This window comes from Rattus norvegicus, chromosome 1 (genome assembly GCF_036323735.1).
Source record: "Rattus norvegicus strain BN/NHsdMcwi chromosome 1, GRCr8, whole genome shotgun sequence".
NCBI classification, from domain to species: Eukaryota; Metazoa; Chordata; class Mammalia; order Rodentia; family Muridae; genus Rattus; species Rattus norvegicus.
The window spans coordinates 267935625-267961342 of record NC_086019.1 but is presented as its reverse complement, the minus strand read 5'-3'; the positions used below and the strand labels follow the sequence as shown (position 1 = coordinate 267961342).

At 50.8% G+C, this 25718-nt stretch overlaps 1 protein-coding gene and 1 long non-coding RNA gene across 5 annotated transcripts in view; one reads left to right on the top strand and one right to left on the bottom strand.

Annotated features, from left to right (window-relative positions):
- Nucleotides 1–25718, top strand: part of Hspa12a (heat shock protein family A (Hsp70) member 12A) — a 161392-nt gene that overhangs the window by 121829 nt on the left and 13845 nt on the right. For all 4 annotated transcript variants that reach the window (XM_063288266.1, XM_017589080.3, XM_063288270.1 and 1 more), the window contains 6 exons: nucleotides 6448–6533; nucleotides 7256–7380; nucleotides 10159–10345; nucleotides 13442–13546; nucleotides 14534–14650; nucleotides 24444–24615. In XM_063288266.1, coding sequence (XP_063144336.1) covers nucleotides 6448–6533; nucleotides 7256–7380; nucleotides 10159–10345; nucleotides 13442–13546; nucleotides 14534–14650; nucleotides 24444–24615 — 792 coding nt within the window. The remainder of the gene's footprint in view (nucleotides 1–6447; nucleotides 6534–7255; nucleotides 7381–10158; nucleotides 10346–13441; nucleotides 13547–14533; nucleotides 14651–24443; nucleotides 24616–25718) is intronic.
- On the bottom strand, nucleotides 13543–16909 carry LOC134485263 (uncharacterized). Its single transcript, XR_010063322.1, has 3 exons — nucleotides 16744–16909; nucleotides 14506–16647; nucleotides 13543–13966 (listed from the first exon to the last, which is right to left on the bottom strand). It is a non-coding gene; the product is annotated as an uncharacterized LOC134485263 (long non-coding RNA).

Below are 25718 nucleotides of genomic sequence, written 5' to 3'. Positions count from 1 at the left end.
ATATGTGTGTGTTGTATGTTGATGTATATGTAGATATGTATGTGTGTGTTGTATGTTATATGTTTATGATGTATATGTAGGTGTGTATGTGTGTGTTGTATGTTGATGATGTATATGTAGATATGTATGTGTGTTGTATGTTATATATTTATGATGTATCTGTAGGTGTGTATGTGTGTGTTGTATGTTGATGATGTATATGTATATGATGCATACGTGCATGTGTATGTATATTGCATTTTTAAAGTTGTGAACCTTTGGAAAGGACTGTTTATTTAATAGAAACATAAATCCACAAGTCAGCAAAGAGAGCTCTCAGGCAGGAAAGCCTGTGATGAGACCACCTGTCACATCTCACAGGAGTCTGGAGCTCCACAGTGTAAGGCTAGCCCAGTGGCTCCATCATCATCATCAAAAGCATTGCATTTGGGGTGCGAGATTGATTTCCGTGTACCTTACACTGCAGGGGGAGTTGGCCTTCTGCCATTTGCTGACTAATGTCCCCCACAGAGATAAAGGACAGCAAGCAAGTTTATGAATTACGACTCCCTTCACAAGACTTGATTTATTTATTTTCATCCTAAGAGTGTGGCTCTGATGAAAGCCATTAGAGGGAGCAAATAAAAAGCGACCTGCTTTTACGTGCCTCGCTTTGTATCTGGGACCAGAGGAAGCCCATATTTTAATCCCTAGCCATTACAGCAAACCATGAGGGTCAAACTAAGTAGCTGCTCCACCCCACCCCCCCACCCCCTGTGCCAGGCTCAGGTTCCAAGGAATCCTGTAGCCAGAGACTCATTGGTTCAGCGTACTTCTATCTGCTCATTGCTTACTTTGCTGCATAAACACTTTGATTTCCTACATCCTTCTGTGCTGCAAAAGTCATTTTAAGTGAACCAACAAACATGATCCTGAACCAGATTTAATATTCACTAAAGTATTTTTTTAAAAGATAGTCTATATGCCTAGTTGTATAAGACCAGGGTGATACTAACTTATCTGAGACATGGGCTGACACTACAGCCCAGTGGGAGAGAGCACTTTTGGCATTTGTGGGACTCTAGGTTCAATTCTTAGTATCACACAAAGAAAGTTATCTACAATTATTAGTGTAGGAAACTCAACAGTTAAATTCCCATTCATGAGAAAGCACCAGGGTCACTTCCTCTCAGCCTCTCCAGGGTTTTTCAGTTGGTTTGTATCTTTGAAATGGTCCCCGTCTTTCTAACTCCTGGGGCTTTAAACTATATAGTCCCTCTGTTGTTCCTACCAAAGCTACCGGAGACAGTGGAGCCTTTGAGAGGTGAGACCTACTTCAGGGAAGTTAGATCAGGTGGAGCCTTTGAAGGAGACATTGAGAGCCTTTCCGTCCCCTGCACCTCTGTGTGTGTGTGTGTGTGTGTATGCACATGTGTGTGTATATGTGTATGTGGTGTATGCATATATGTGGTGTGTATATGTGGTGTGTGATATATGTGTGGTATATGTATGTATTATGTGTGTGTTATGTGTACATGTGTGTGTATATGTGTGGTGTGTGTGGTGTGTGCATGTATGGTATGTGTGTGCATGTATGGTGTGTGTATGTATGTGTGTGTGGTGTGTGTATGTGTGTGTTTGTGGTGTGTGTACTATGTATGTGTGGTATGTGTTTACTATGTATGTGTGGTATGTGTGTGTGTGGTGTCTGCATGTGTGTATGTATGTGTGTATGTGTATGTGGTGTGTGTATATGTGTATGTGGTGTGTGTGTATAGTATGTGGGTATGGAGTGTGTGTGGTGTGTGTGTGGTGTGTGTGGTGTGTGTGTGGTGTGTGTGTGGTTTGTAGTATGTATGTGGTATGTGTATGTGTGTGGTATGTGTATGTGTGTGTGATGTGTGCAAATATGTATGTGTATGGTGTGTGCATGTATGTATATGTGGTGTGTGTATGTGGTGTGTGTCTATCTGTTTGTCTGTCTGTATTTCCTGGTGTAGAGGAGATTTCAGAGTGGACTTCCTCCACCACACATCCTCACCATGACTATGCCCACCACAGACCCAAAGCAATAGGGCAAAACCATCAGAGTCAATCCTCTGAGATGTAAGTCAAACATAAACCATTCCGACTTCTCAGCTGATAATCTCAGGTATTCTGTCATGGCCACAGAAAGCCAATCCACCCACAGTGTTATGGGACAAGCCTTGGACAGTTACTGTGTGATTGAGCGGGAACACGGGCATGTAATTCTCCAGATTCCTAGGTTTTTCAGCTCTGGCCCTGACCATCTTCCTAGTAAAGCATTTACCTTTAATCTACATTTCAGCGGTCTCCCTCCCTGTTTCTACAGCTAAGCTAAGTTTCCTTTTCCTCCAAGACCATTACTAAGAATCTTCCCACAGGTTGAGCTTTTGGTGTCACGATTGCTGTCTGAGTTCGTGTCCTACAGAGCTGTCACTGGACAGCAGCATGAACCGGTGACACCTGGCATTTCCTTTTGTAGATGACCTTGGTCTAAGCAAAAGCCAGAGACACACTTGTGTTCCCTATACCCGTAGCCTCTCCTGGACCAGTTCTCTTGCCTGTTATCTTCCATCTATCGGGAAAGATTTCAAGCTCCACTGTCCTTTTGTGTATGTTTAGTTACTGTGACTTGTGTACAGCACAAAGGAAATTAGTCCTGGTTGGGACTGTCAGTGCAGCAGACTTAAGCTTCCCCCTGTACCCTCAGAAAGTCAGTCCTGGTTGGGACTGTCAGTGCAGCAGTATTAAGCTTCCCCCTGTACCCTCAGGGATTACAGTGGGGCTATTCCATTTCCCCAAGAGGTTTAAAACTCAGTTTTGCACCTATCTATGAGAATGTCACCACTCCACCCTCCCTGTCTATGCAGATCAGTTTGAAGTCTGCACAGTGAGGCTCACTTTTAATTTCCGATGGAAGAAGTCCATGAAGTTCGGCTGCCTCTAGGCCTGGAAAGTGATCCGCAAGTCAAATGACTTGCTCAATACCGTGCCATATGTGTCGGGGGAGGGGAGGACGGGACCCACCTCTGCCATCCTTGATTTTTGCCCTCAGTGTATCCCGGTGTCCCCTGAGGTCCCAAAGCCCGTGCATGTTCAGCGCATGGCTTGATGCGTGCTGCTCTGTATGTCACGGGATAAACAAAGCTCGAGAAGGACCAAGTGACAAGATAATCAGGATCAGGCAGCAGCAGGCTGTGTGCAGCCCCTGTGCAGGCTGCTTGTCTGCTAATTGCCAACACCAGATTTTCTGGGCAATTAGATGTTTGGTATCTTCCAAGACCTTCTGTGCAAGTGTGGACACGGCCTCAGGCCTTCAAGGTAGCAGGTGGAGAGAGGGTGGCTCCCGGGTGGATGGCAACTTGCCCGAGGTTGCCCCAGGGGCTTCGTATAGGATGGAATCACCACCAGGGTAAGGGTTGCCTGGCTGGGCCCCAGTGTGGAGATACGAGTCCTCCTCTGGCTTTTATAAAAAGAGGTTCCCCGTGCTCGGAAATAAGCAAAGCTGGGAGTATTTCACAGGATAGCTGAGGAGAAGAGTTTACCTCATTCTCTTTTCAAGAGCAGCGGACATGGGCACTAATAGGAACAGGAATGGTCGTGTCCTCTGATAAACAAGATAAGTTTGGTTGTTAAATAAAGGCCTTTAGGTAGTCCAAGCTGCCCTTAAACTCCCTAAATATCTGGGGATGACCTTGAATATCTGATTCTCCTATCCACCTTCACAGTGCTGGGATTACAGGTATGGGCCCCTCTGTTGTGCTGGGGGTCAAACCCAGGGCTTTGTGCATGCTAGGCAAGCATTTTGCTAACTGAGGTACATCACGAGCCCAAGATGAGCGCTTAATGAATATTTTTATTATGGTAGAGTATACATTAACACAGAACTTCCCTTTGAAACAATTTTATGTTTGATGTACAGTTAATGAGCAGCGTGGTTTTTGTTCCCAATGCTGTGCCTGCCACAAGCATCGCTATTTGCAAAACTCTTATCGCCTGGCCAGGAGCTCTGGGCTTCTGAAGCAATTGCTCCTGGACACCTTTTACCTACTTTCTATCTTTTTGGATTTGCTTGTTCAGCATAGTTCATGCTAGGGAAATAACATAGTATTTGTCCTTTCGTGTCTGTCTTATTTCCACTGTTTCCTGGTTCACTGGTGTTACAGCGTGTGTAGGAATGCTGTCACCTTAGCACATGGTTGCACTGTTCCAGATACTATCCCACCGTGTTGGTGAACCACGGTCCTCCTTCCTCTGTGGCCGGGCACATGGGTGTGTTCCCAGTTTTGGTTATCGTGAATGCTGCTGGAGTGAGCGTTCACATACAAGCCTCTCTGTGAGCCGGTTTCCAAGTCTCTACTGGTTACATTGCTGGATCACGTAGTCATTCTACATATGACATTTCGAGGAGCAGCCAAACCGTTTTCACAGCAGCTGGCCCATTTGCATCTCACCAGCAAGGCACCAGCCTTCCAATTTCTGTACTTGTTTTTCTTTCCTTTTAAAAATTATAGTCATCCGTGTGGGTGAAGTAGCGTCTCATCGTAATTTCTGGTAGACCAGTTGGCTTTGAACGCAGTGATTCATGTTCCCTTGCTTTCCAGGTGCTCAGATTAACAGTGTGCACCACCACACCCTGATGTCATTGTAGTTTTGAGCTGCATGTCTCTGACAGCTAATGAAGCTGACCATATTCTCCTAAACTCACAGAGCCTTCTGGGGAAGAGAAAGGCCATGAGCCCAGATAGGAAGTGACTTGCAGATGGGAAACTTCACATTCTCCCATTCTCTCATTCACGGTCTGTTTCGCTCCTCAGCCTGCTCGGGAGCCACTGGAATGATGCTGTTTGAATTCCCACCAAGTAGAAAAAAACAATTCTGCAAGAGGCTGGGATTAACAGAAAGCGATTTAGCAGATGGAGCTATTCCCCATGCTCCCCCAGAGAGGAGAGCCTTTCCCAGAGAGAGCCAACCCATCTTCCGCCCACATGGAATTAAGCTGTGTACTAAACTAGCAGGGTTTCCAGAGCACTGCCCGGCTCCTGCTACCGATGGGTGTAGCATCTGGCTGTTGTCTCCCTGATTGGTTGGCAGCTCTGTCAGCAAGTCTTTGCTTGGTTGCTTCAGGGCCCTGCCAGCCCTGGGCAGTGGGCACAAAAGCACTGTGGATCTTTCGAGCATTGACCAGGAGCAGCATGTCTTGTCCTTGGGACCCCTGAGACTGCCCCAGAACAAATGTCTGTACTTAAATCATTGCAACAGGGCCAGGGCCAGGGGCAACAAGCCATCTATGCCACTTTGCCATTGTCCTTCTGTTTGACCTAGTGTTCCTTATCGAGATCAGTTCCAGGGCCAGGGCAACTAACCCAGCTACCTTTTGGCTGCTGCTTTTTCCCTCCTGAATGTTGGAAACCTCCAGCATCCCTGACGATGTGACCCCACTGCGCTCTGGAGGGGCTTGTGCTGTGGAAGGTGATAGGTCAGTCAGTCAGTCACTGGATGCTGTCCCTGGGAATTGCTCTCATGTCCCATATTCCATGGACAAGAATTGTTAGCCCTGAGGTAGAGTGTGTCCTCTCCAGTTTGGCCACCTGAGGGCTGTAGATACTCTTCCAGAGCTCTCCATTGCAATCATTTCTTCTATGGGGAGACCTAAGTAATCTCTCTGTCATGAAGTTCCAGTGACATGATTCCCCTAAAGGTCAGACTGAGGAACCAATGTGGTTATTAAACACACATAGCATGGGTGACCATGAAGCAGCCACCCTAGGAAATCTACACCCAGCATGGGATGATGGCTTCTCCATGGCCACCCAAGACGAGCTGCCCCCATAATGTTCCCCAGCCTGCGTACTCTACTCCAGCACTTCCCCAGCCTCCAAGGCCACTGCACTTAGGGCAGAGTCATATGCAGAGGCTGGGAGGAAAGACTTGGAACCTCAGATGAGGGTCTTATGACTCCCCCAATCCCTTGTTCTCTGAGGGACTGTCATCCTATTGGGGTGGGCTCTTGCAAGCTGCCACAACTGCTCTGATGAAGATGATAAGTGCTTTGCTCAGAAGACCAGCACATCCTCCTGCACATGACTCAGGTTGCACTGGTCCACTGTGGAATCTGCATTACAGGGCCTTCGGCCCAGAGCTGAGCCATTCTGGGAACAGAGCATTGTCTTCTGCTTATAGGAGGTAGAGGCGAGGGCGGTGGTGACAGGCCTGGTAGTCACTTAGAGATAAGGGGTAGGGACATCCAGTTCTAAAGGCCAAGAACAAGGGGTTCTGGCCTGGGCAGGGGCATCCTGCCTTCCTGGCTGGGAACGGCCCTGTTCATTGTGGTAGCAGACTTTTTAGAACCCGTGTGTGTAGGGACAAAGTCACACTGGCCTCTTTTCTGCTCTCTGGGCTGGCCTTCAGTTTTAAGAAGCTAATTTTTGTCTTTCCTTTTAGAAACGGCCCCCACATCTGCATATTCATCTCCAGCACGGAGTCTCGGGGACACAGGAATAACACCTCTGTCCCCTTCCCACATCTTGGTAAGAAATGTGTGTGTGCGTGTGCATGTGCACACCTAAAGCAGCCTGAAGTGACCTTCCTTCTGGGGGAGCATGTGTGTGTGTGTGTGTGTGTGTGTGTGTGTGTGTGTGTGTGTGTCTGTCTGTCTGTCTGTCTGTGTGTCTGTGTGTCTGTGTGCATATGTCAGCTGCCTTTTCTAGGCAGCCTCTCACATCCCCCTGTTGTGTGCACATGGATGTTGTAGAAGCAAATGTACTCTACCAAGCCTGCTTCCTATCCTGGGCCTGGAGAAGCTTTCTGAGGTGTGCCTGATGTTTGCAGAGGCATCAGCCTGGAGAGTAGTGTGAGCAGACAGGAGGATCAGCTCTTGAGAGCCTCGAGTGGTGGCAGGGGTTCTGCAGAGGGGCCTGTGTACAGCAATAGTGGGGAGACCATCTCTGCACAAGGAGACACTCATCTGGGCTTCTGCCCATGGCAGCATTTCATAGTTAGCCAGTATGCTCAGCGGATAAAGGGAAGCACCTATAGGGGGCACCCTTAGCATCTATAGGGGGCAGCCTCAGGCTATTGACCTACACTCCAGTTAGGGCTGCTTTCATTTCTCTTTTGGGTGGGAGCTAGGACTGGCCTGCCTGAGCGGGATGGTCTGCCTGCAGCGAATGCCAAACTGCGCAGGGTGGGGGCTTCCTCCTGAAGGTGAGGCCTGGCCCTCACCCTCCCGTGCCTCCCCATGCACTTGCAGAATGATGCTGACCCCGTCTCCGAGCAGCAGACCTTTCTCGTGGTGGTGGCCATCGACTTTGGGACCACGTCCAGTGGCTATGCCTACAGCTTTACCAAGGAGCCGGAATGTATCCATGTGATGCGGTGGGTGTGGCAGGGGGAGGGACACCAGGGGGGCTGGGCACCATACTCGTGCGGACTGCGGGTAGGCTAGTCGCCTGTGTGCAGGAGAGCACCCTGGATTCAGTTCTAGACTCCTTGTGCTCCTTGCCAACGTCCAGACAACAAGCTCCCATCGGGTTAACTCTCACAGAGTTTAGGGAAGGGTTGTGCAGTACAATTGAATCCCAGCTAGAGTGACTCCAGGGCTTGACCTGGGTAAGAGAAGCCAGGAGGCTCCCTGTATAGTATCTGATGGAGGTGACCCACGGGCTACTTTCTGTGTGACCACGGGCAGTTATTGATCCTGCCACACCTCTTTTCCCTCACTCCAGAGATGGGGATAAAGGCGGTGTCTGCCTCATGTGTTCTTTGTGAATGGGATTTTCAGCATACACACAAAAAAAAAAGTGAGCAGGAAGGTGCCAGCTCTTCCCTGCAAGGAAAACACCCCAGCCCCCGGAGAAAGCAGAGAAGGGCAGACCTCTGCCTGGTGACCCTGAAGCCAAAATGCTCTAGGGCATCCTTAATGCACACAGCAGTCTGTCCAGCCCTCACTTACACCACTGTCCTTGGGGTCCAGTGGGACAACGTCCCCAGGGATTCAGCAATTGATCGATCTCAGAGTAAGGCGTTAGTATTTGTCTAAAGTCATTGAAAAAGTGACTCACAGCAAGTCTGGGGCACTTAGCCTATGGGGTAACATGCACCCTGACTGGAAGTCTGGGCAGAGACGGTGCCACAGCTATCTTAGCAGAGGTCCCTCTGGAGGGAGGCACCAGTCTGCCTTGTGAGGGCCTTTTCATGCTGAACGTGGTGATGCTCAGAACAGGTTAGAACTCAGCCTGGGCGGCAGCTACTCTGTCTTATACTGGGCCGGGCCTGTGTCTGGCACTAAGGCTGTTCCCAGGTCGCTTGGCAGGGAGGGGACAGTGTGGACTCCTGGCAGCCCTGGCTTCTGGAGGGAAGGAACCCCAAGAAGCAAAGAAAATGAACAGCCCACCCTTCCCACCCCTTCTCCCTAGAGTTTATTTTTCCTTCTGTCCAGGAGAAGGAAATATCTCTGGGGTTGAGCCGACTCCAGCCCTGCCTGTTGCATGTCTATGTCTGTCCACCTGTTTCCTCCTCTGTCCCCACCTGTGTCTCCTCCTCTGTTTACAACTGGCCAGCCCAGGATGGTCCCCAGCTTGTCAGCGTGGCTGCCGCTGAGCTGTGGAAGCTGTCCGGGGCCCCTCCTTCGGTTACATACATGTGCTCTTTCTTCTGGATGCTCCCCGCCTATTGCCCCCTCCTCCCCAGAACTCCAGATCTCTGAGCTCCACCTTCCTGGGTCCCCTGAGCGCCCCATCAGCACCATAGCCATTGGCTGCCTTGGCCCTCTGGTCTTGTTTGGCTTTTTCCTCTCCCTCCCTAAGTCTCTCTCTCAGCTCTGCCCCAGGCTAGGCCTGACCTCTACACCTGCCTTTGTGCTGGACAGCAGCATCCCTGATCCCTTGTTAGATTTTCACCTGTTCCCTGTCATTCACAGATCTCTCCAGCCCTGTTCCACCGCTGTCCCAGCCCACCCCTCACTCTTCTCGTGCACACAGCACATCTCGAGTACACAGGTTTAGCCTGACTAACGCCATCACTTAACCACCTGGGCCAGCTCACCTAAAGCAGCCTGAAGTGACCTTCCTTCTGAGATGTAATTGCTCTCTCCTGAGTCCTCTCTCCTGGGTCCCACCAGCTGTTACTTCTGCCTCCTCTGGACCCTCAGGCCATGTCCCTGGGCTCCCTCTTTCCATTCAGTCAGGCACATCTCGATGGATTTGTTCATACCTGTCTTATTTAGAAGAGGAATCTGGCTAGCTCTGTATTCGTGTCAGCTGCTGAATGCTTGCAAATGTTGCAGTGAAAAACAAAAACAACAACAACAACAAACAAAACTAGCAGAACCAGTTCCTGAGCGTACCCTGGTGGTCTCGCTAGCTCTGGCTCCGACTAGCGCTAATTTATCTCAGCAGCTCCACGTTGCCCCATCTGTTCTCTGACCCACTGTCCATGAGCCATTCCAACACAGCATCCTGTCAGGCTGCCCTGCCCTCACTCACAGCTCTCTTGCCTGGTTTCCACCACGCCAGGCATACGCTTCCCAATTCCGTGGTGGCCACCATACACTCTCTTGAACTCAATTAAGTCACCTCATGAAAGAACACATCACACAATACCCTCTGATCCAATCGATAAGATATAATTTGACCATCTAGACAGCACAAAATCCTGTACACACCCATCCCTTAAGAGTAGTCATAACAACCTGTATCTATGTGCAGAGAGGAATCCTAACGTCCACCACCAGGTTCTCTCAGCTGCCTCTTCTTCTCTCCTGCCTCCTCTGCCTCCCTAAAACTTTTCTCCCACCCATCCTTCCTTCTCCTCCAATGACAGGCCTTGTTCTATCCTGTACCTGCCTTCACCTGCATAATGACATCAACCTACATATGACCTCCCAGGTTCTGGCTTATTGGAAGCATAATCAGCACTGTGCCCACGTGTCACCCGCATGGGGCACACAGTAGCTGCCCAGTAAACGTGGAGTGAAAGGCAAATGCAGAACTCATTTTGAGTTAGAACCTGGTTCTTGTCTCTTCTCCTTCTGACTGAGGTGCGTCTGCAGGTTAACCAGTTGATACAGAGACACGCTGCAGGGACTCAGCTCTACTGTGCCTACTAGACCGGGGTCTTCAAAGACCTGTAACTTCTGCTTTTCCTTGGTATCAGGAGATGGGAAGGAGGTGACCCTGGTGTTTCCAACCAGAAGACCCCAACCACCATCTTGCTGACACCAGAGAGGAAGTTCCACAGCTTTGGATATGCTGCAAGGGACTTCTACCATGACCTGGACCCCAACGAGGCCAAGCAATGGCTATACCTGGAGAAGTTCAAGATGAAACTCCACACCACAGGGGTGAGTTGGCCTCTTTAGGAGGGCAAGGGACCTCAGTGTAGGGGGGTCTTCAACTCGAGTTCCCCCAGGTTTCCCCTACAGAAATTAATGACCACCGAACTAGGTCTTGGAGACCCTAGAAGACACAGCTCCTCACTTCCGGGCTCACAGTCCGTCCTGCTGTGGGGAGCAGAGCAGGGGTTGTTGGGGGTTTAGTTGTTTGTTTTGTTTAGGAAACTGACAGGCAGAAAGCATCCCAGCTGTGACGTGGGTGTAGGGTACTGCCCCCTTGCTGCCCAAGGGGTTGTTGGGAGATCAGGGGCCCCTCTATCCACTGAGACCAAGTCGGGGAGGTGGGTCAGGGCTGAGGCTATTAACCGATCGGTTTGGAAGTAAAACCAGTGTGAAAATATCTTTTATTTGCCAGATGTAATTGTTGTCTCAGAGGCTTACTGCTGAATAAGCTCACCCCTTCTAGCTCTTTCTGAACTGGATGGTTTATTTCAGCCTGTTCTGGCCCAAATGCTTCTCCAAGCATTCTCTTGGCTTTTGACTGAATTGCTCACCTGCAACCTGTTCTCTCTCTCTCTCTCTCTCTCTCTCTCTCTCTCTCTCTCTCTCTCTCTCTCTCTTTCCTTCCCTCCCTCCCTCCCCATTCCTCCCTCCTTCCCCCATCCAATCTCCATCCCATTCATTTTCTCCCTCTCCCTCTCTCTGCACTGCTCTCTCAGGTTGCCTCTCTTTCTTGTTTGTTCTTGTGAGAGTTGGGCATATAGACTATTCTGTCAAATCTATCTCTGATTCATTACTTTGTCTGCCTCTCAATTAGATGTCACTTTCAAACATGGCTGCTTCTACAAACTAACTTTACCTTCATTATTTTGGATTAAAGCTGTGTATTAAGGGCATGTATTCCAGCCACAGGGATTAAAGCTGTGTCATTCCGGCCAGATCACACAGACCTAGAAAGTCTTTGGATGTGATCCCTTGTCAGAGCAGCCATGTTGCTGGATTAAAATTCCTCTGCAAACCAGAAGTAATAGACAGATCACCCTCTGTGTGTGTGGAGCAAGAGGCTAAGTATGTGTGGTAGTCATTAGAGAGCTGAATACCAGACCAATGACCTCTTCTAAAGCCCTGAGCAAGCCGGTTTTCTGTGAGTTGCCCAGGTCAAACAGGCATCCCCATCCCAAAGCTTCACGGGGAAGGTAGAAACTAGATGAAGACCTCAGACTCTGGCCACATGCCTTGGGTTTCAATCCCACCCCTGATTCCTCTAAGACACTTAGTCCAAGTCATGTGCTTCCTTTAAAAAACTTGTTTATTTGCATAATTTCTGTTGATTCTTCGTGAATTTCACATCATGAACCCCAAATCCCACTCGTTTCCCAGCCCCTCCACAGCTGCTTTCCACCCTTGTAACCTCCTCCCCCACCTCCCCCCAAACCCCATCTCACGTGGGAGCCTTGGCACGCCACAGTGTGTCAAAGAGTATATACTCGTTTTTCTCAAACAACTTTACTTACAAATGTTCATTACAATGAGTCATTGGTCTGGTTTGAGGCCTCTGGCTTCTGCTATACTATCAATCGTGGGTCCTCATGGGGACTCCTCTTGGACATCCTGTTGTTGTCCCGTGTCATGGAGATCCTGCAGCTTTGGGTCTGTAGGACCGGCCCCTTCACATGCTCCAGCAGCTCAAAGATTGGTAGATGATGGGGTGAGCCAGCTCAAAGGCCTGGATCTGGGCCTGGCTGGTGGCTGAGCTGGTCAGCCCGCCAGCTCCCCCATGCCAACACTGCCAGGACCAGCTCCTCTTCATCCCCGCCCAAGCAAAGGATCGATCTCGAGCCAACATTCCTGTGCCCACACCACCAGGACCAGCTCACACTCCTTTCTGAAATGGAGACAGTTACAACATTGTGTCCACAGGGGGGGCATAAGGATCAAAGTGCTGTAAATACATGATGTTCGAAGAGGAAGCAAAGTTCTAGTGGAATGGTAGCTTCCGTTAGCATTTGAGGAGACAGCACAGAGCTCGCAAGAAAACTGCCTCCGCTGACACCCGGCCCTCCAGGGCTCCAGGCCTACAGGAGGTTGCATTTCTCCTGGCTGAGAAGGACTCACGCATTCTTCCAGAAGGGACCCAGTGCTGCATGTCGGGACTGGGGCAATGGAGGCACAGGTCGAACTGTAGCTTCTCCGGACTCCGCTGCCTGGCTGAGCAGAAGAGTCTAGAAGCTGGGCCCCTTGCTGGGCATCGGGAGAAGGGGGTGCTGGCTGGAGGCGGTGAGCATGAGCAGACGGGTTAGGATATTCCACGAGGACCCATTAGCAACTTGTGGCCCTGCCTCCAAACAGAGGCAAAGCCTGGCTATCAAGCCTACATCAGCCTGATTAATTCGTTCCTGAGACTAATAAGTGGGTTAGTCTAGGGGCTTCCTTCCACACCCACCCATCCTCTCCCCTCCCCCAGGAGACCCTCTCATCATTTTTTTGATGACCTCTTTCCACCCACCATCTGGCCACTCTTCGAGGTATCCTCTCTCAGAGGACCATGTACAGCAGCTGCTTGGCCTCTGGCAGGGCCAGAGAGGCAGCGATGCCTGCCCGGCTTTCAGCAGATTAGACAGAACCGGCCTTAAAATAGGAGCTCTTCTATTTTAGTGACTCGGCTGGCAGCTCGCCGCGGAAGGAGAGGCTGCTGCGCGTTAGCGTCCCGCTTGGCAGCGAAGTGGCATGATTTAAGCTGCTGTCACAGAGCTCCCAAGGGTGACCCATGTCTGGAAGTTGCATGTAAACTGCACCGGGCTTGGCACCTGCTATCCACTCCCAGGACTCGCCATTGGCCAGAGGCTCCCGTTCCTGAGGATCCTAGAAAGGGAGAGAAGGGAGGGAAGGAAGGAGGACACAGTGAAGGTGGGGCCTGGAGAGAACCCCCACAGCTTTAATACAGTAAGGAGGCTTTACTGCCTGGTTCACTGGGGATAGGGGAGTACATTTTCTCTGTCTCTCTAAACATAGGGAAGCAGGGTTCCACTGGTCTCCAAACAGCCGCTCGCAAACCAAAGGCACGGTTGGTTCTCCTTAACCGCGGTCACACCTTTCTCCCTCCAGGACCTCACCATGGATACAGACCTGACAGCGGCAAATGGCAAGAAAGTCAAAGCCCTGGAGATCTTCACTTACGCCCTACAGTACTTCAAAGAGCAGGCTCTGAAGGTGAGCCTTAGGGACGGTGGCAGCCAGCCTTGGGTTAGGCCATCTGCAGGTTGCTGCACCTGCCAGTGAGGCAGTGGTGTAGCCTGCAGGGAGAGCATGTGGGCTCCGAGGTTAGAACAGTCGAGTGTGTTCTTTTGTTACTGTTGTTGTTTTTAAAGATCTTTTTAAAAAAGGATTTCTCATTTATTTTATTTATGAGTACACTGTAGCCGTCTTCGGACACACCAGAAAAGGGCATCGGATCCCATTACAGATGGTCGTGAGCCACCATGTGGTTGCTGAGATTTGAACTCAGGACCTCTGGGAGAGCAGTCAGTGCTCTTAACCTCTGACCCATCTCTCCAGCCCCCAAGTATGTTCTTAGGCAGTGCTGGTGGAAAGGTGAAATGGTTCGGCATTTTGGAACGGATTTGGCAGCTCCTAAAAGATACAAACGCAGAGACATGACCCAGCAATCCCACTCCTAGGGGAGTGAGCACACATACACATAAGACAATTTACATTGGAAATTCAGACCAGTGTTATTTATAATGACCAAACAGTGGAAACCACTCAAATGCCCATCGACTGATTGATAACCGAATGCTATTCAGCCGCAAAATGAAATACGAATGCACATCACAGTCGGATAACCATTGAGAGCATCATACAAAATAAAAGAAACAATACACAAAAGCCACATCATAAAATTAATTCCCTTTGTATGAAATGCTCATAACAAGCGAACCCACAGAATCAGCAGGTAGGTAATTTCCAGGGATCTGGGGATCTGGGACCGACAACAGCCCCTTCCCTTATAGGGTGTGAGTGAGAGAATTGAGTAGAGCCAGGGGATGCCCTGCCTCCACACTGCTGTGTGTGGGAGGAAAGCACAGACTCCTCTGGAGTTCCTGGTAAAAGACTGACTGCTCAGCAGAGCCACAGGAGGTGTGTACCGGGGACCAGCAGTGTCTCCTCACCTCCTGTTCTTATTCTTCTTGGCATTAGGAGCTGAGTGATCAGGCAGGGTCGGACTTTGAGAACTCTGATGTCAGATGGGTCATCACAGTGCCTGCCATCTGGAAGCAGCCAGCCAAGCAGTTCATGAGAGAAGCTGCCTACCAGGTGAGGGACATTGGGATGGGTGGGGGGCAGAGGAAACGGAGCTGAGACTCCCACAGTGGCCACTGTGACTGCGCTCAGATATCTCCCAGCATCCACCAGCTTCCTAAGGATTGTGGGAAGAGACATGGGTAAAAGGGTCTTGTGCCTCAGCTTCCTGAGTCAGCCTAACAGAGGGATTGCTCTCTCTCCCTCTTTCTCCTCCTCCTTTCTGTCCCTCTCCCTCTTTCCTCTCCTTCTCTCTCTTCCTCTCCTCTCTCTCCCACTCCCCCTCTCTCTTCCTCTCTCTTCTCCTCTCCCTTCCTTTCTCTCCCTCTCTCTCTCTCCCCTCTCTTCCCTCTCTCCTTCTCCCCTCCCACTCTCTCCCTCTCCCACACCCTCTCTTCTCTTTCTTCTCTCCCTTTTCCTTCCCCATCTCCCCCCAACCCCCGTCATCTTCTCCTCCCCTCTCTCTCCCCACTCCTTTCTTTCTCCTCACCCCCCTCTGGGTTTCATGTGTCTGGGTCACATGGTTCCACTGTAATTTTTGGAGGTTGGATTTCAAGCTGGAGTTCAGAGACATTTCCTGTAGATGAAGGACTATTGAAAAGCTTCAGAAAAAGCCTTGGAAACAAGAATATTTATATAAGAAGGGAATAGAAGCAAGGATGTTGGCCGGGAGGCTGAAAGTGGCCGCCTGCCGCTGGGAACTGAATTGCCCTCTGCTTGCTTGTCTGTCAGAGCCATGCAGAAGCCTGTGGGCTCTCAGAGAAGGGTGAGGGCTAACATACTGGGTGCTGTCAGGCTCCTAAGTGAGGGTAGCACTGTGAGGGTGGCACTTTGGCTCCAGGGTGAACCAGTCACCCTCAGAGGCAAGATTCTCCCATAGCTGGTGACCAGCCATCAAGGGTTCACCAACGTCGTAGACATTCAGGCCTCTCTGATGGTTGATATTGACGCCCAGCTTGACAAGACCTGGAATCACCCAGGAGACAATCATTAGGCATGCCCATGGGGAAATTTCTGGCAATAATTGGTGTGAGTGGATCCGTCTTACTGCAGGAGGCCCCTCTCATGGGCAGGAGTCCTAGGCTGACTAAACTGCAGACAGGGAGCCAAGCACCAAGATCCATCTCCCTGCTTCCTGATAGGGCTGTGTGAGCCTCTGCCTCACGCTCCTGCGACGGTGACATCATGCCTTTCCCTCTGTGACCAGGCTGTACTCAAACCTGGAGCCAAAATAAACCCCGCCATCTTTGAAGTGCCTCTGTCAGGTGTTTTGTGCTGGCTCTGAGAAAAGTAACAATACAGCCAGCACCCTGCAGTCACAGACAACTGTCCCAGCCATCTTCCGAGAGGTCTGTCCTTGTCCCCAGCAGAGCTGGCTTTTATTGAGCCTGGATCAGTACTCTGCCTTGAGAGTCAGGTTTTGGTCTTTAATCTCAGTCCCAACCAGAGCAGGCACGTCAATGCCTTAGATGTTTCCTTGTCCTCTGTCCTCATAAGATCTCTCAAGAGGGGGCTGGAGAGATGGCTCAGCAGTTAAGGGCACTGACTACTCTTCCAGAGGTCCTGAGTTAATTCCCAGCAACCACATGGTAGCTCACAACCATCTGTAATGGAATCTGATGCCCTCTTCTGGTGTGTCTGAAGGCAGTGATGGCGTTCGCATATACATAAAGGAAATAAATCTTAAAACAAAAGACCTCTCAAGAGACATTATACCCAGCTTTCTCAGGAGGCACACTTCTGATATCAAGTTAGTAGCCATATATGTGATTCTTTCCTTCCGAAAGAGTCACCGAGTCAGCTTGATCCCCAGCAGATGGTAAAGCGGCCCCGTGAGTTTAAGCACCATAGGCTCTGTTCAGTGCCCACAGCCTTACCCAATGCAGCTCCCAGAGCTCAGCTTGTTCAAGGCCAAGGGCGGATGATCCTCCGCTCACAATCCCCTATCCGGGACCGTTTCCTCTGCTCTCCCCCTTCCTCTGTGCGGTGAGAATCTGGCTCTCTGTATGAAGCTGCCAAAAATAGATTTGCTTTTCTAGAGATGAAGTAAGAGGCAGGAAGTTACAGAAAGAGGCGCACCGTTAAGAAGGGAAGGAGGGTAGATTCACCTTAGCTGTTCGCAGAAGCCCTGGGCATCAGTCTTCAGGGCGTGTCCAAAGATGGGCCACTGTCGTCGAGGGACAGGAGTTGGTCATTTGTATATACTGCACTGTGCTCTGAGCTGTTCCCAGGAAGTCCATGCAAGCTTCGCGGCCTCAGCTCGCACTCCCCAGCCCACAGGAAGGCTTCAGCAGCCAATGTGTGACCTGCAAAGGGGTCATATCTTATTTTTAGACTGGAAAAAGAAGGAGGTGCAGAAGGTCAGTTTGTTAGGCTGTGCACCCCTGGGTCTTCGTAGGGTGTAGTCTCTGAGTGGGTAGGACAAGGGTGGAGTCTCAGGAGGAAAATCAGACGGGGGAGGGCACGGTATCCTTGGCTTTGGTGGAATAAAGATTGCCCCACAAGTCAGCGCGGCAGCTCATCCCTGTAACCTCAGTACTTAGAAAGCTAAGGCAGGAGGATTGGTTTGGCTTAGAGGCATGCAGGACGTTGAGACTGTCTTCCAGGTTTGTTGAGACAAACCGTCCTTTCGGAGTGTTTTTCAAGCTTAGGCGCTGACTCTTTATAGTTCTGCTTTGACGCTTCCATTCAGGTCACATGACCAGGTGGGTTTAAAGATGGCCACCTCATTCGGCTAGTCTTTCTTTTCACTCATTTCTTCATTGGGCCTGTGCACTGGGGCCTATGTGTGCCAGCCTCTGAAAGGTAGTGGCTAGAAGAGCCCAGCTGAGTTAGGGTCCTCAGGTTGTTCATGGGGCCCAATGGCTTACAGTTAGGAAGTTAGAGGAAGCACGCAGGGCATGGCTGCTCTGTGATGTCTTCAGCTTGCCTTCGGGAAGAGTTCCAGGAAGAATGGGGGTGCAACGCTTGGCAGCTCTCCACTGCACTCCTCTTCCTCTTAAAATACAGCTCGAGGAAGGTGCAGCCCCTGGAAGGTGAATTTTGTGGGTCAGAGTTTGTCCAGATGTTCTTGGTGTTGCTATGAGGGTATTTGGAATGACATCATTTAACTGCCCAGAGTAAAGCGGGTGCCTCTGTAACATAGATGGGCCTGCTTTAGTCAGCTGAAGGCTGACCAGGGCAAAGAGCTGACCCTTCTCTGAGAGGAAAGAAATCCATCCTGCTGGCCTTTCAGCTGGGACATGGTTTTTGGTTTGGGTTTTGTTTCTTCCCTTTGCATTCAGACGGAAACATCAGCTCTTCTTGGGTCTTGGGCCATGTCCTTCAGACAGGAGCTACCCAGCTAGATCTCCTGGATGTTGGGACCCATCCTGTTTCTTAAATCGAGAGCCAAATCCTTAAAAAAAAATCTCTGTCAGTGTATGCTGAGTACCCTGCTTGATGTACTGGAGAACCCCGGTTAATGTAGTTCACGAGCAAAACCGGGGTTCTGAGCCCAGTGTCCTCTGGGAGTGCTCACAGGGCATCGATCGCCATGAAAGTTCAGATGGGCATTTGCTTCCTCCTACATGGCGGGAGCTGCCTACCAACCCTCCCACAGGAGTGGCCTGCGAGTGAAGCAGAACTGGTGTACCAGCAGAATGGTAGGGAAGCTGGGTGGTCATTCTGCTTGCATGGGAAGCACAGAGACCCTCCTTCCAGCTTTTAGGAGACTTCTTAGCACAAGTTTACATTACATTCACCTGCCGGAGGGAGGGAGGGAGGGAGGGAGGGAGGGAGGGAGGGAGGGAGGGAGGGTGGGTCAGAGACAGAAGAGCTAGAATGATCTCAGCATAGCATCCTCTACTCTGGACCAGGTCCAGGGCCTCTGCTCAAGTCAGTGCCCATGAGGGTTGCAGAGTTGTGCACATAGATCTGCTCCATCTGGAGACCCTCCCTAGGCCTGCTGGTCTCAGTCCCTTAGGATTTGCACACAGGACAGCTATGGGTCCTTGAAGAGCAGAAAGGTCACCAGATTGTTTTTCTGCAGCCTTCAGGAAAGATCAAGGAAGGAGGGAGGGAGGGAAGGAGGGGGGTGGGGAGGAAGGGGATGGCTGAATCTCAGAGGATCATGAACAGGAAGTTGTCCAGTTTTATTTTAGGGGCATTTTGCATAAAATGTGTAACTCTGGTGAGTTCCAGAAGCCTGCTAAATAAATGATGCTCCCATGTATGGTGGCCTCATTTGACATGGAGGCACAGCTTGTAACTTCCTGCCTGAACAGGCTGCAAGAGAATAATAACCCTATCAGGAGAAACCTAGGTGCATGCATCACTCCCAGCCGGGGCAGCTGGGACTCCATGACAGCCCGGTAGAACGTGTAACTGGCCTGGCCATCTTTCTCATCCATGGACCAAGTCTCTTGGCAGGTTTTCCTGGCAGATTGCAAGGACCGAGGAGCTGAGTAGTTGGGGTAAACAGCCACTTCTGTGGGCTCCCCGGAGAGCGGTTCAGTCGTCCACACCTCCTGAGTGGATTTCACAATTCCAGAAGGGCTTTAAAATTTAGCTCCCACCGGGCAGTTTTAGCTCCTGGAGGAGTATGTGGGGTAGCGTACTGCAGGCATGCACACATTTCAGAACACCCAGGGCCCTCCTACAGAATGCTCATGTTCAGCTCAACAGAGACCAGGGCCAGGAGAGCGCACCAGGAGGCTGGCTGGAGGAGGGGTTCAGTCGCTCCCTCAGCAGCTGCCTCCTGAGCAACTGAGACCTGCTACAGAGTGAGAAGACCTCCCTGTTGTCCTCGGGGAGTGCAGGGCCCAGTGCAGAGGCTCAGTGTGTCTGTACCAACTCCACAGTCAGAGACAGACTGAACTGAACTTGGCAGCAGTGCTAGTGTCACTGGTGGATTGGGTGTGGACTGGGTTCCAAGGTCTGGTGTCTCATGCAAGAAAGAAAGGCAGAGTCACAAAGCAGCCAGAAAGCTTTACTCAAAAGCAAACACTGAAAAGGAACATCCTCTTAACACTCGCAGTGGGGCGTGCCCAGATGAAGACACATTTGATGACTAGGAGGTAGTTTTCATGGTTCTCTATTTTCTTGCAGATGAAGCCTTGTGCCTGTTTCTCTACTGTGCACATCCCTTCCCATAAAGCATTTGGTTTCTAAGTCATATACACAACCCAGTTAGGTGTAGGGGTAAGACGGTAAATACGGGAATGTCTCTAAACGTTCACTTTGAGGACATAGTTAGCCTCGAACCCCATGTACCCCAAACTAGTCCAGGTCAGATTACCATTCTACTTGCTGTACCCAGACATAGCAAGTGAGCTGAATCTAAGTGTGATGGTCCTTACGGTGAAAACTTACTCCATTGTTACAAGCTGCTCAGCTCTCGTGCACACACACGGCCCAAACCTGGTGGAGTCCCAGGTTGCTAACCTATCCCCTATGTGTGCCTGCCTCACCAGAAGAGACAAGCTGCAGTTGTAGGCAGCTCTGAGCAGCTGTGTGCTGGGAGTGAAACTCCGGTCCTCTGTAAGAGTAGCAAGTGCCCTTTGCTGTGCAGTCATCTCCCCAGGACCCCAGAAGTGTCTTTTCGATGTTAGGCTTTGAGAGGAAGTCTGTCTCACTAATAGCCACACACTGACCCAGGATTTATCCCCCAGGACTCATGTCCTTGAGTACAATTTCCATATAAAGATTTCGTCGGGCCACGAGCTTGGCATAATAGGTAAGGGGCACGTTGTAAGCATGAATATCTAAATTGGGATCCCTAGAACCCCTGTAAGAGCCAGACATGCCAGCCATGCCTATGTCCCCACTACTAGGGACGGGGTGGAGACAGATGCATCCCTGGAGCTCTCGGCCAGACTGGTTGATACTGAACTCCAGATTCAATGAGAGCCTGGCTCCAAAAGGAGAGGGGGAGGGCAATGGAGGAGGACACCTGAAGCTGACATCCAGCCTCTGTGCATTACACACACATGCACACACACACATGCAAACATACGCACACACTACACACACATACATACAAACACACATATGCACCACATACACACAATATACACATATACACACATACACACATGCAAATACATGAATATACCACATGCAGAGACATACACACCACACACATATACACACCATACACACATACACACAAACACACATACCATACACACACCACATAAACACACATATGCATACCACACATACACACACATACATCAATACACATTACACACACATACACATACATCAACACACATTATACATATATACACATACACACACATACACATACATCAACACACATTATACATATATACACATACACACACATACACACATCACAAACACATACACATACATCACACACATACACTATACACACACCACACATGCACATACACACACATGCAAACACACACACACATGCAAACACATACGTACACCACACACACACATATACCACACATACACATACATACCATACACACACCACACACACATACACATACCACACACACACACACACACCACACACACACATACCACACACACACACACCACACACCACACACACACAGACACACACACCACACACACACACACATACCACACACACCACACACACACACACACACACACCACACACACACAGACACACACACCACACACACACACACACATACCACACACACCACACACACACACACACACACACACACACCACACACACACAGAGTTTCCTCTGACTCAGGAGTCTTGCTTAGGATGTCAGGGTCATAGTCAATGGATGAACGAGACCTTGGGTGAAGATATTTCTCCACTCCCATCCCTATACCTCCTGTTGTGGTTCAGGACCATTGAGGCTCTGTCTGATGCAAATTCCAACCGGCCAGTTGACATACCAGCGGGACATGGAAACAGTTTTGTAGCATTAAAGTCTGAAAGTTCCTTGCCTGACTTTTCTTGGTCCTCGGGTTCCACCCAGGGCTCGATCCCATCACCTTGGTTCCATTTCTAGTGTGGATTCCAGAAGCTTGTACCCAGGGTCCCAGGAAGTCGACACACTGAGCCTCCCCCTTCCCTCTCACCCCTTGCTGGTGAAGCTGACTCTGGGCATCTGTAATCCCAGGAGGCCCTTGGTGCTAGAAACCCAGAAAAGGATTGCTGGGCACACGAGCTGCCCTTCAGCAGGGGAGCCCTGCCCTGTTTACTTTGGATTTCTGCTTCTGGGGACCCCAGGACTCAGGCTCAGCAGATTCGACATCCCTGTGGTACCCCATCCCTGTGCTGACCCCATCCTATCTCAGGGGCACCTTTCCCTTTCAGCTGTCCCTGCGCGCTGAGGGTGTGTGGTCTGACCTGGGGAGGAAGTGGACCTGGGGCAGAGGCACTTAACCATTTCACAGGGAGCAGAAGACCCTTCATGCCTAAGACCATCATCTAAGGGCAGCCCTGCCCATTTGCCTGTGGACCAGGCTAATGAGCACCATTGTTGCCTGTGTAGCTGGCCATAGCTGGGGGAACGAGGCCATAGGGAAAGGGCGCAGAGCACGGGTGCAGGTTTTGAAACCAGCCGTCCTGAGGTGTTATGCTCCCAGAGAAGCACACGGTGCATCTAGAATGAAGACTTTCCTTCTCCTATCTGGTTGGTGCAGATGTTATTAATGACATTTCTTTGGACTGGGATGTCCATGGACAACCCTAGGCAATGTGTTATCTGATAGAGTCCCTCCCAGGGGTCGAAGAGATGGTGCCTAAAACCAGAGGAGGAAAAGTTTTGTCAAAGGGCCAGGCCCAGGCCTCTCCCATGTAACGTCTGCACTCCAAGGAGGAGAGTTACTGTGATTTAAGGATCCTGACCTATGCTGACATTGGGGGAGTTTCAGTTGAAGAAATGCCTCAGTAAGATCGGGCTGTAGGCCAGCCTGTTGGGCATTTTTTAAATTAGTGATTGACAGAGGGTGGTCCTGCTCTTTATGGGTGATGCCACTCCTGGGCTGGTGGACCTGGGTTCTATAAGAAAGCAGGCTGAGCAAGCCGTGGAGAGCAAAGCAGCACTCCTCCATGTCCTCTACATCAGCTCTTGCCTGACTCCCTTTGATGATGAACTGGAATGTAGAAGGCTAAGACACTTAAGTCCTTTGTCATCACAGCAACAGTAGCCCTATAACTAGTACTGTGGTGGAGTCTTATCTCAGCAATAGAAAAGTAAGTAAGGCGGTACCTTTAGTTACATGAAAGGCTCTCCCCTCTCCCCCCAGCTCCTAGCCCCTCCTCCTGTGAATATATGGCACAGGACACTTTCTGTCTGCTAAACTCCTGGTATAGAGTGAGGGTAGGAATGGGGGACTTTCTCCAAGCAGGCGTGGCATGGAGACAGATCTTCTGGTTTCCTTGGAAACAGCAGAAAAACAGCACATGGTGATAGGAGCGAGCCCTGCTGCTAGCGGCCAAGAGAACCCCATGCGCCAGGCACAGCCTCTGCAGGAAGAGCGCCCCCCACTCTCCCCACCCCCCAACCCCATGCTGTGGCCAGGGCTCCTGAAGTGCAGTTATAGACCAGGGCTCATGTCTGTGAGTAATCACAGGAAGGGTACCCTTGGGACCTCCAAGTCTGGAGGGTAGGTGACTGGGACAGGTCACGTGTCACGGGACAGAAACACTTCTGCCTCTTGCCAGCCAAGGAAGAGCCCAGACATTAGCAGATGGAGTTACATATGGGAACCTAGGGCTGTGACTGTCATAATAGTAAGAATATGGAGAAACTGGGCTGTATCTGTGGCACAGTGCCCCCCCCCCCCCGCACACACACAAAGTCCTGGCTTCATTGCTTGCACCACATCAAACTGATGTGGTGACATGAACACTCACAATCCCAAAGCAGCACTCGTGAGGTCAACACAGGGAGATTAGACGCTGTGGTCATGCATGACTGCCTAGCAAGATTGAGGTCAGTCCAGGATCCATGAGACCCCATTCTTCAGATAGATAGATAGATAGATAGATAGATAGATAGATAGATAGATAGATAGATAGGCAGGCAGGCAGGCAGGCAGGCAGGCAGGCAGGCAGGCAGGCAGGCAGGCAGGCAGGCAGGCAGGCAGGCAGGCAGACAGACAGACAGACAGACAGACAGATAATAAAATATATGATGAACTACTGAAAGAATAAAGGCATTGGGTAAACCTCCAGCTGACCACCCACCTGCACTCTAGGAGTTAAGGGGCGTGCGTCCTCTGGGAGCCACTCTCACACGTCAGGCAGTGGCAGGAGCTCTAGCACACCGGTGACATCAGGAGGGTCGTCACATGCTTGCCTACCTGAAGCTCACCTACACTCTGGTCTGCACAGTCTCTGTCAGGAGGCGTGCCACCCTTGTCACAGGGAACGGGTCCACCTGTCCTCTCTCTGAGATGGTTTCAGAGTGTTGGGGCCTTTGTGATTCTGTCTTCCGGCCGCTTGTGTAATAACCTCACCTTTATCCACAGTCCATCATCGTCTCCTTACCACTTCCACAGTGTTCTTCAGTTCCGATCTGGACAAGCCCCAAGGGCCAGAGGCCCTGCAGCCAGGATTCCCTAAGAGTCCTGTGCATGAAGGGACTTTGAGAGCTCAATATCCGATCACCCCTAGTATTAATTTCAGCAGACACCTATGGAGGAACTCCCTTCCCCCTGAGTTCCCAAACGGCCAAGCTTATTACTCAGATCCTCCCGTGAGCATTCCGACCTCAAGACAAGGTGTGCTGTCCTCCCAGCAGGCTTGCCCAGGGAGTCCCCAGGTCCCAGCTTCTGTCTCTGTCTTCCAGGCGGGCCTGGCCTCCCCGGAGAACTCAGAGCAGCTCATCATCGCGTTGGAGCCCGAGGCAGCCTCCATCTACTGCCGAAAGCTGCGGCTGCACCAGATGATAGAGCTGAGCAGCAAGGCGGTGGTCAATGGGTACAGCGCCAGTGACACAGTAGGAGCGGGGTTTGCACAGGGTACCTCTGCTCTCTCTCTCCCTCCCTCTGCTCACCCCTCCCCCCAGCCCCCAGTTGTTAGCCAGCTGAGGTGATGACACTAAAGACCCTCTAGCTGTGAGGGCCAGGCTGCTCTGCCAGGAGGGTGGGTCTTAAGCTCCTCTTTCAGTGATGTTTCTGTCTGGCCCCTGAGAAGACTTCCCCATATACTAAGCATTGGCTATCCCGGCTTGTCACCCCTTGGGGACATCTCTCCAAGAACCTGAGGGTGGCCCGAGAGTGGTTCTTAGCCTCACATTTTTACTAGGCTCTGAGCCTGCCTTGTATATTAACTGAGTTGCTCTAATCTAATTTGCCTGCTATTAATTCCTTCATTAATGCTGTTGACTCGTTCCTGACTCACCCTTTGGGCTAAGTGGGGGATGAGCTCATCCGGTGCTTTATACACACCAAGTAGGCCGATCTGTGCTGACCCAGGAGATGTACCCTTAGCTGAGGGAAGGAGCATTTGCTGGGTAATTTTAAGGAGCTTTGCCTCTTGAATAAGTCATCTATACAAATGGACTGTCTCGGTCCCCAAGACTGTTTGCTCCACTGCTTGCTCTGTCCAAGGGTCTATCCAGGGCTCCCAGGGTTGGGGGAGGTGATGTCATGGTCACAGCACCACTGAAAACCTGGGCAGTAACAGGAAACAGCACTTGTGGGGGGGTGCTGCACTCCCTGGCTCTGAGTTCCGCTTAGCTCCTAGATGAGGACCTAGTGGGCAGAAAGGCGCCCTCTACCCATGTCCACCCCCAAGCAGCCCTGGAATGCCCAGACCCATGCGAGGACAGGAAGAACATTAGTGAGTATTGCCTGGCCTAAGCTTAGACCTACCTTTTCCATGGTCCCCACACCAGAAGCCCGAGTCTGCCATTGCCAAGACCCCAGGCCTAGGCTCACCCCTGACCGGATGCACTGTGTGTGCAGTTTTCTGCAGGTCTCTCCTCAGTCACCCTCAGACAGCTCTGTCCCAGGGGACACCCTTTCCTTTTAATCCCTAGGTCTGGTCCTTAGTTGTGACCAGGAGGTGGCAAGAGCTATGCTTGTCCCCCAGCTGCTGTATCTTATTTGCCACAGGCTAT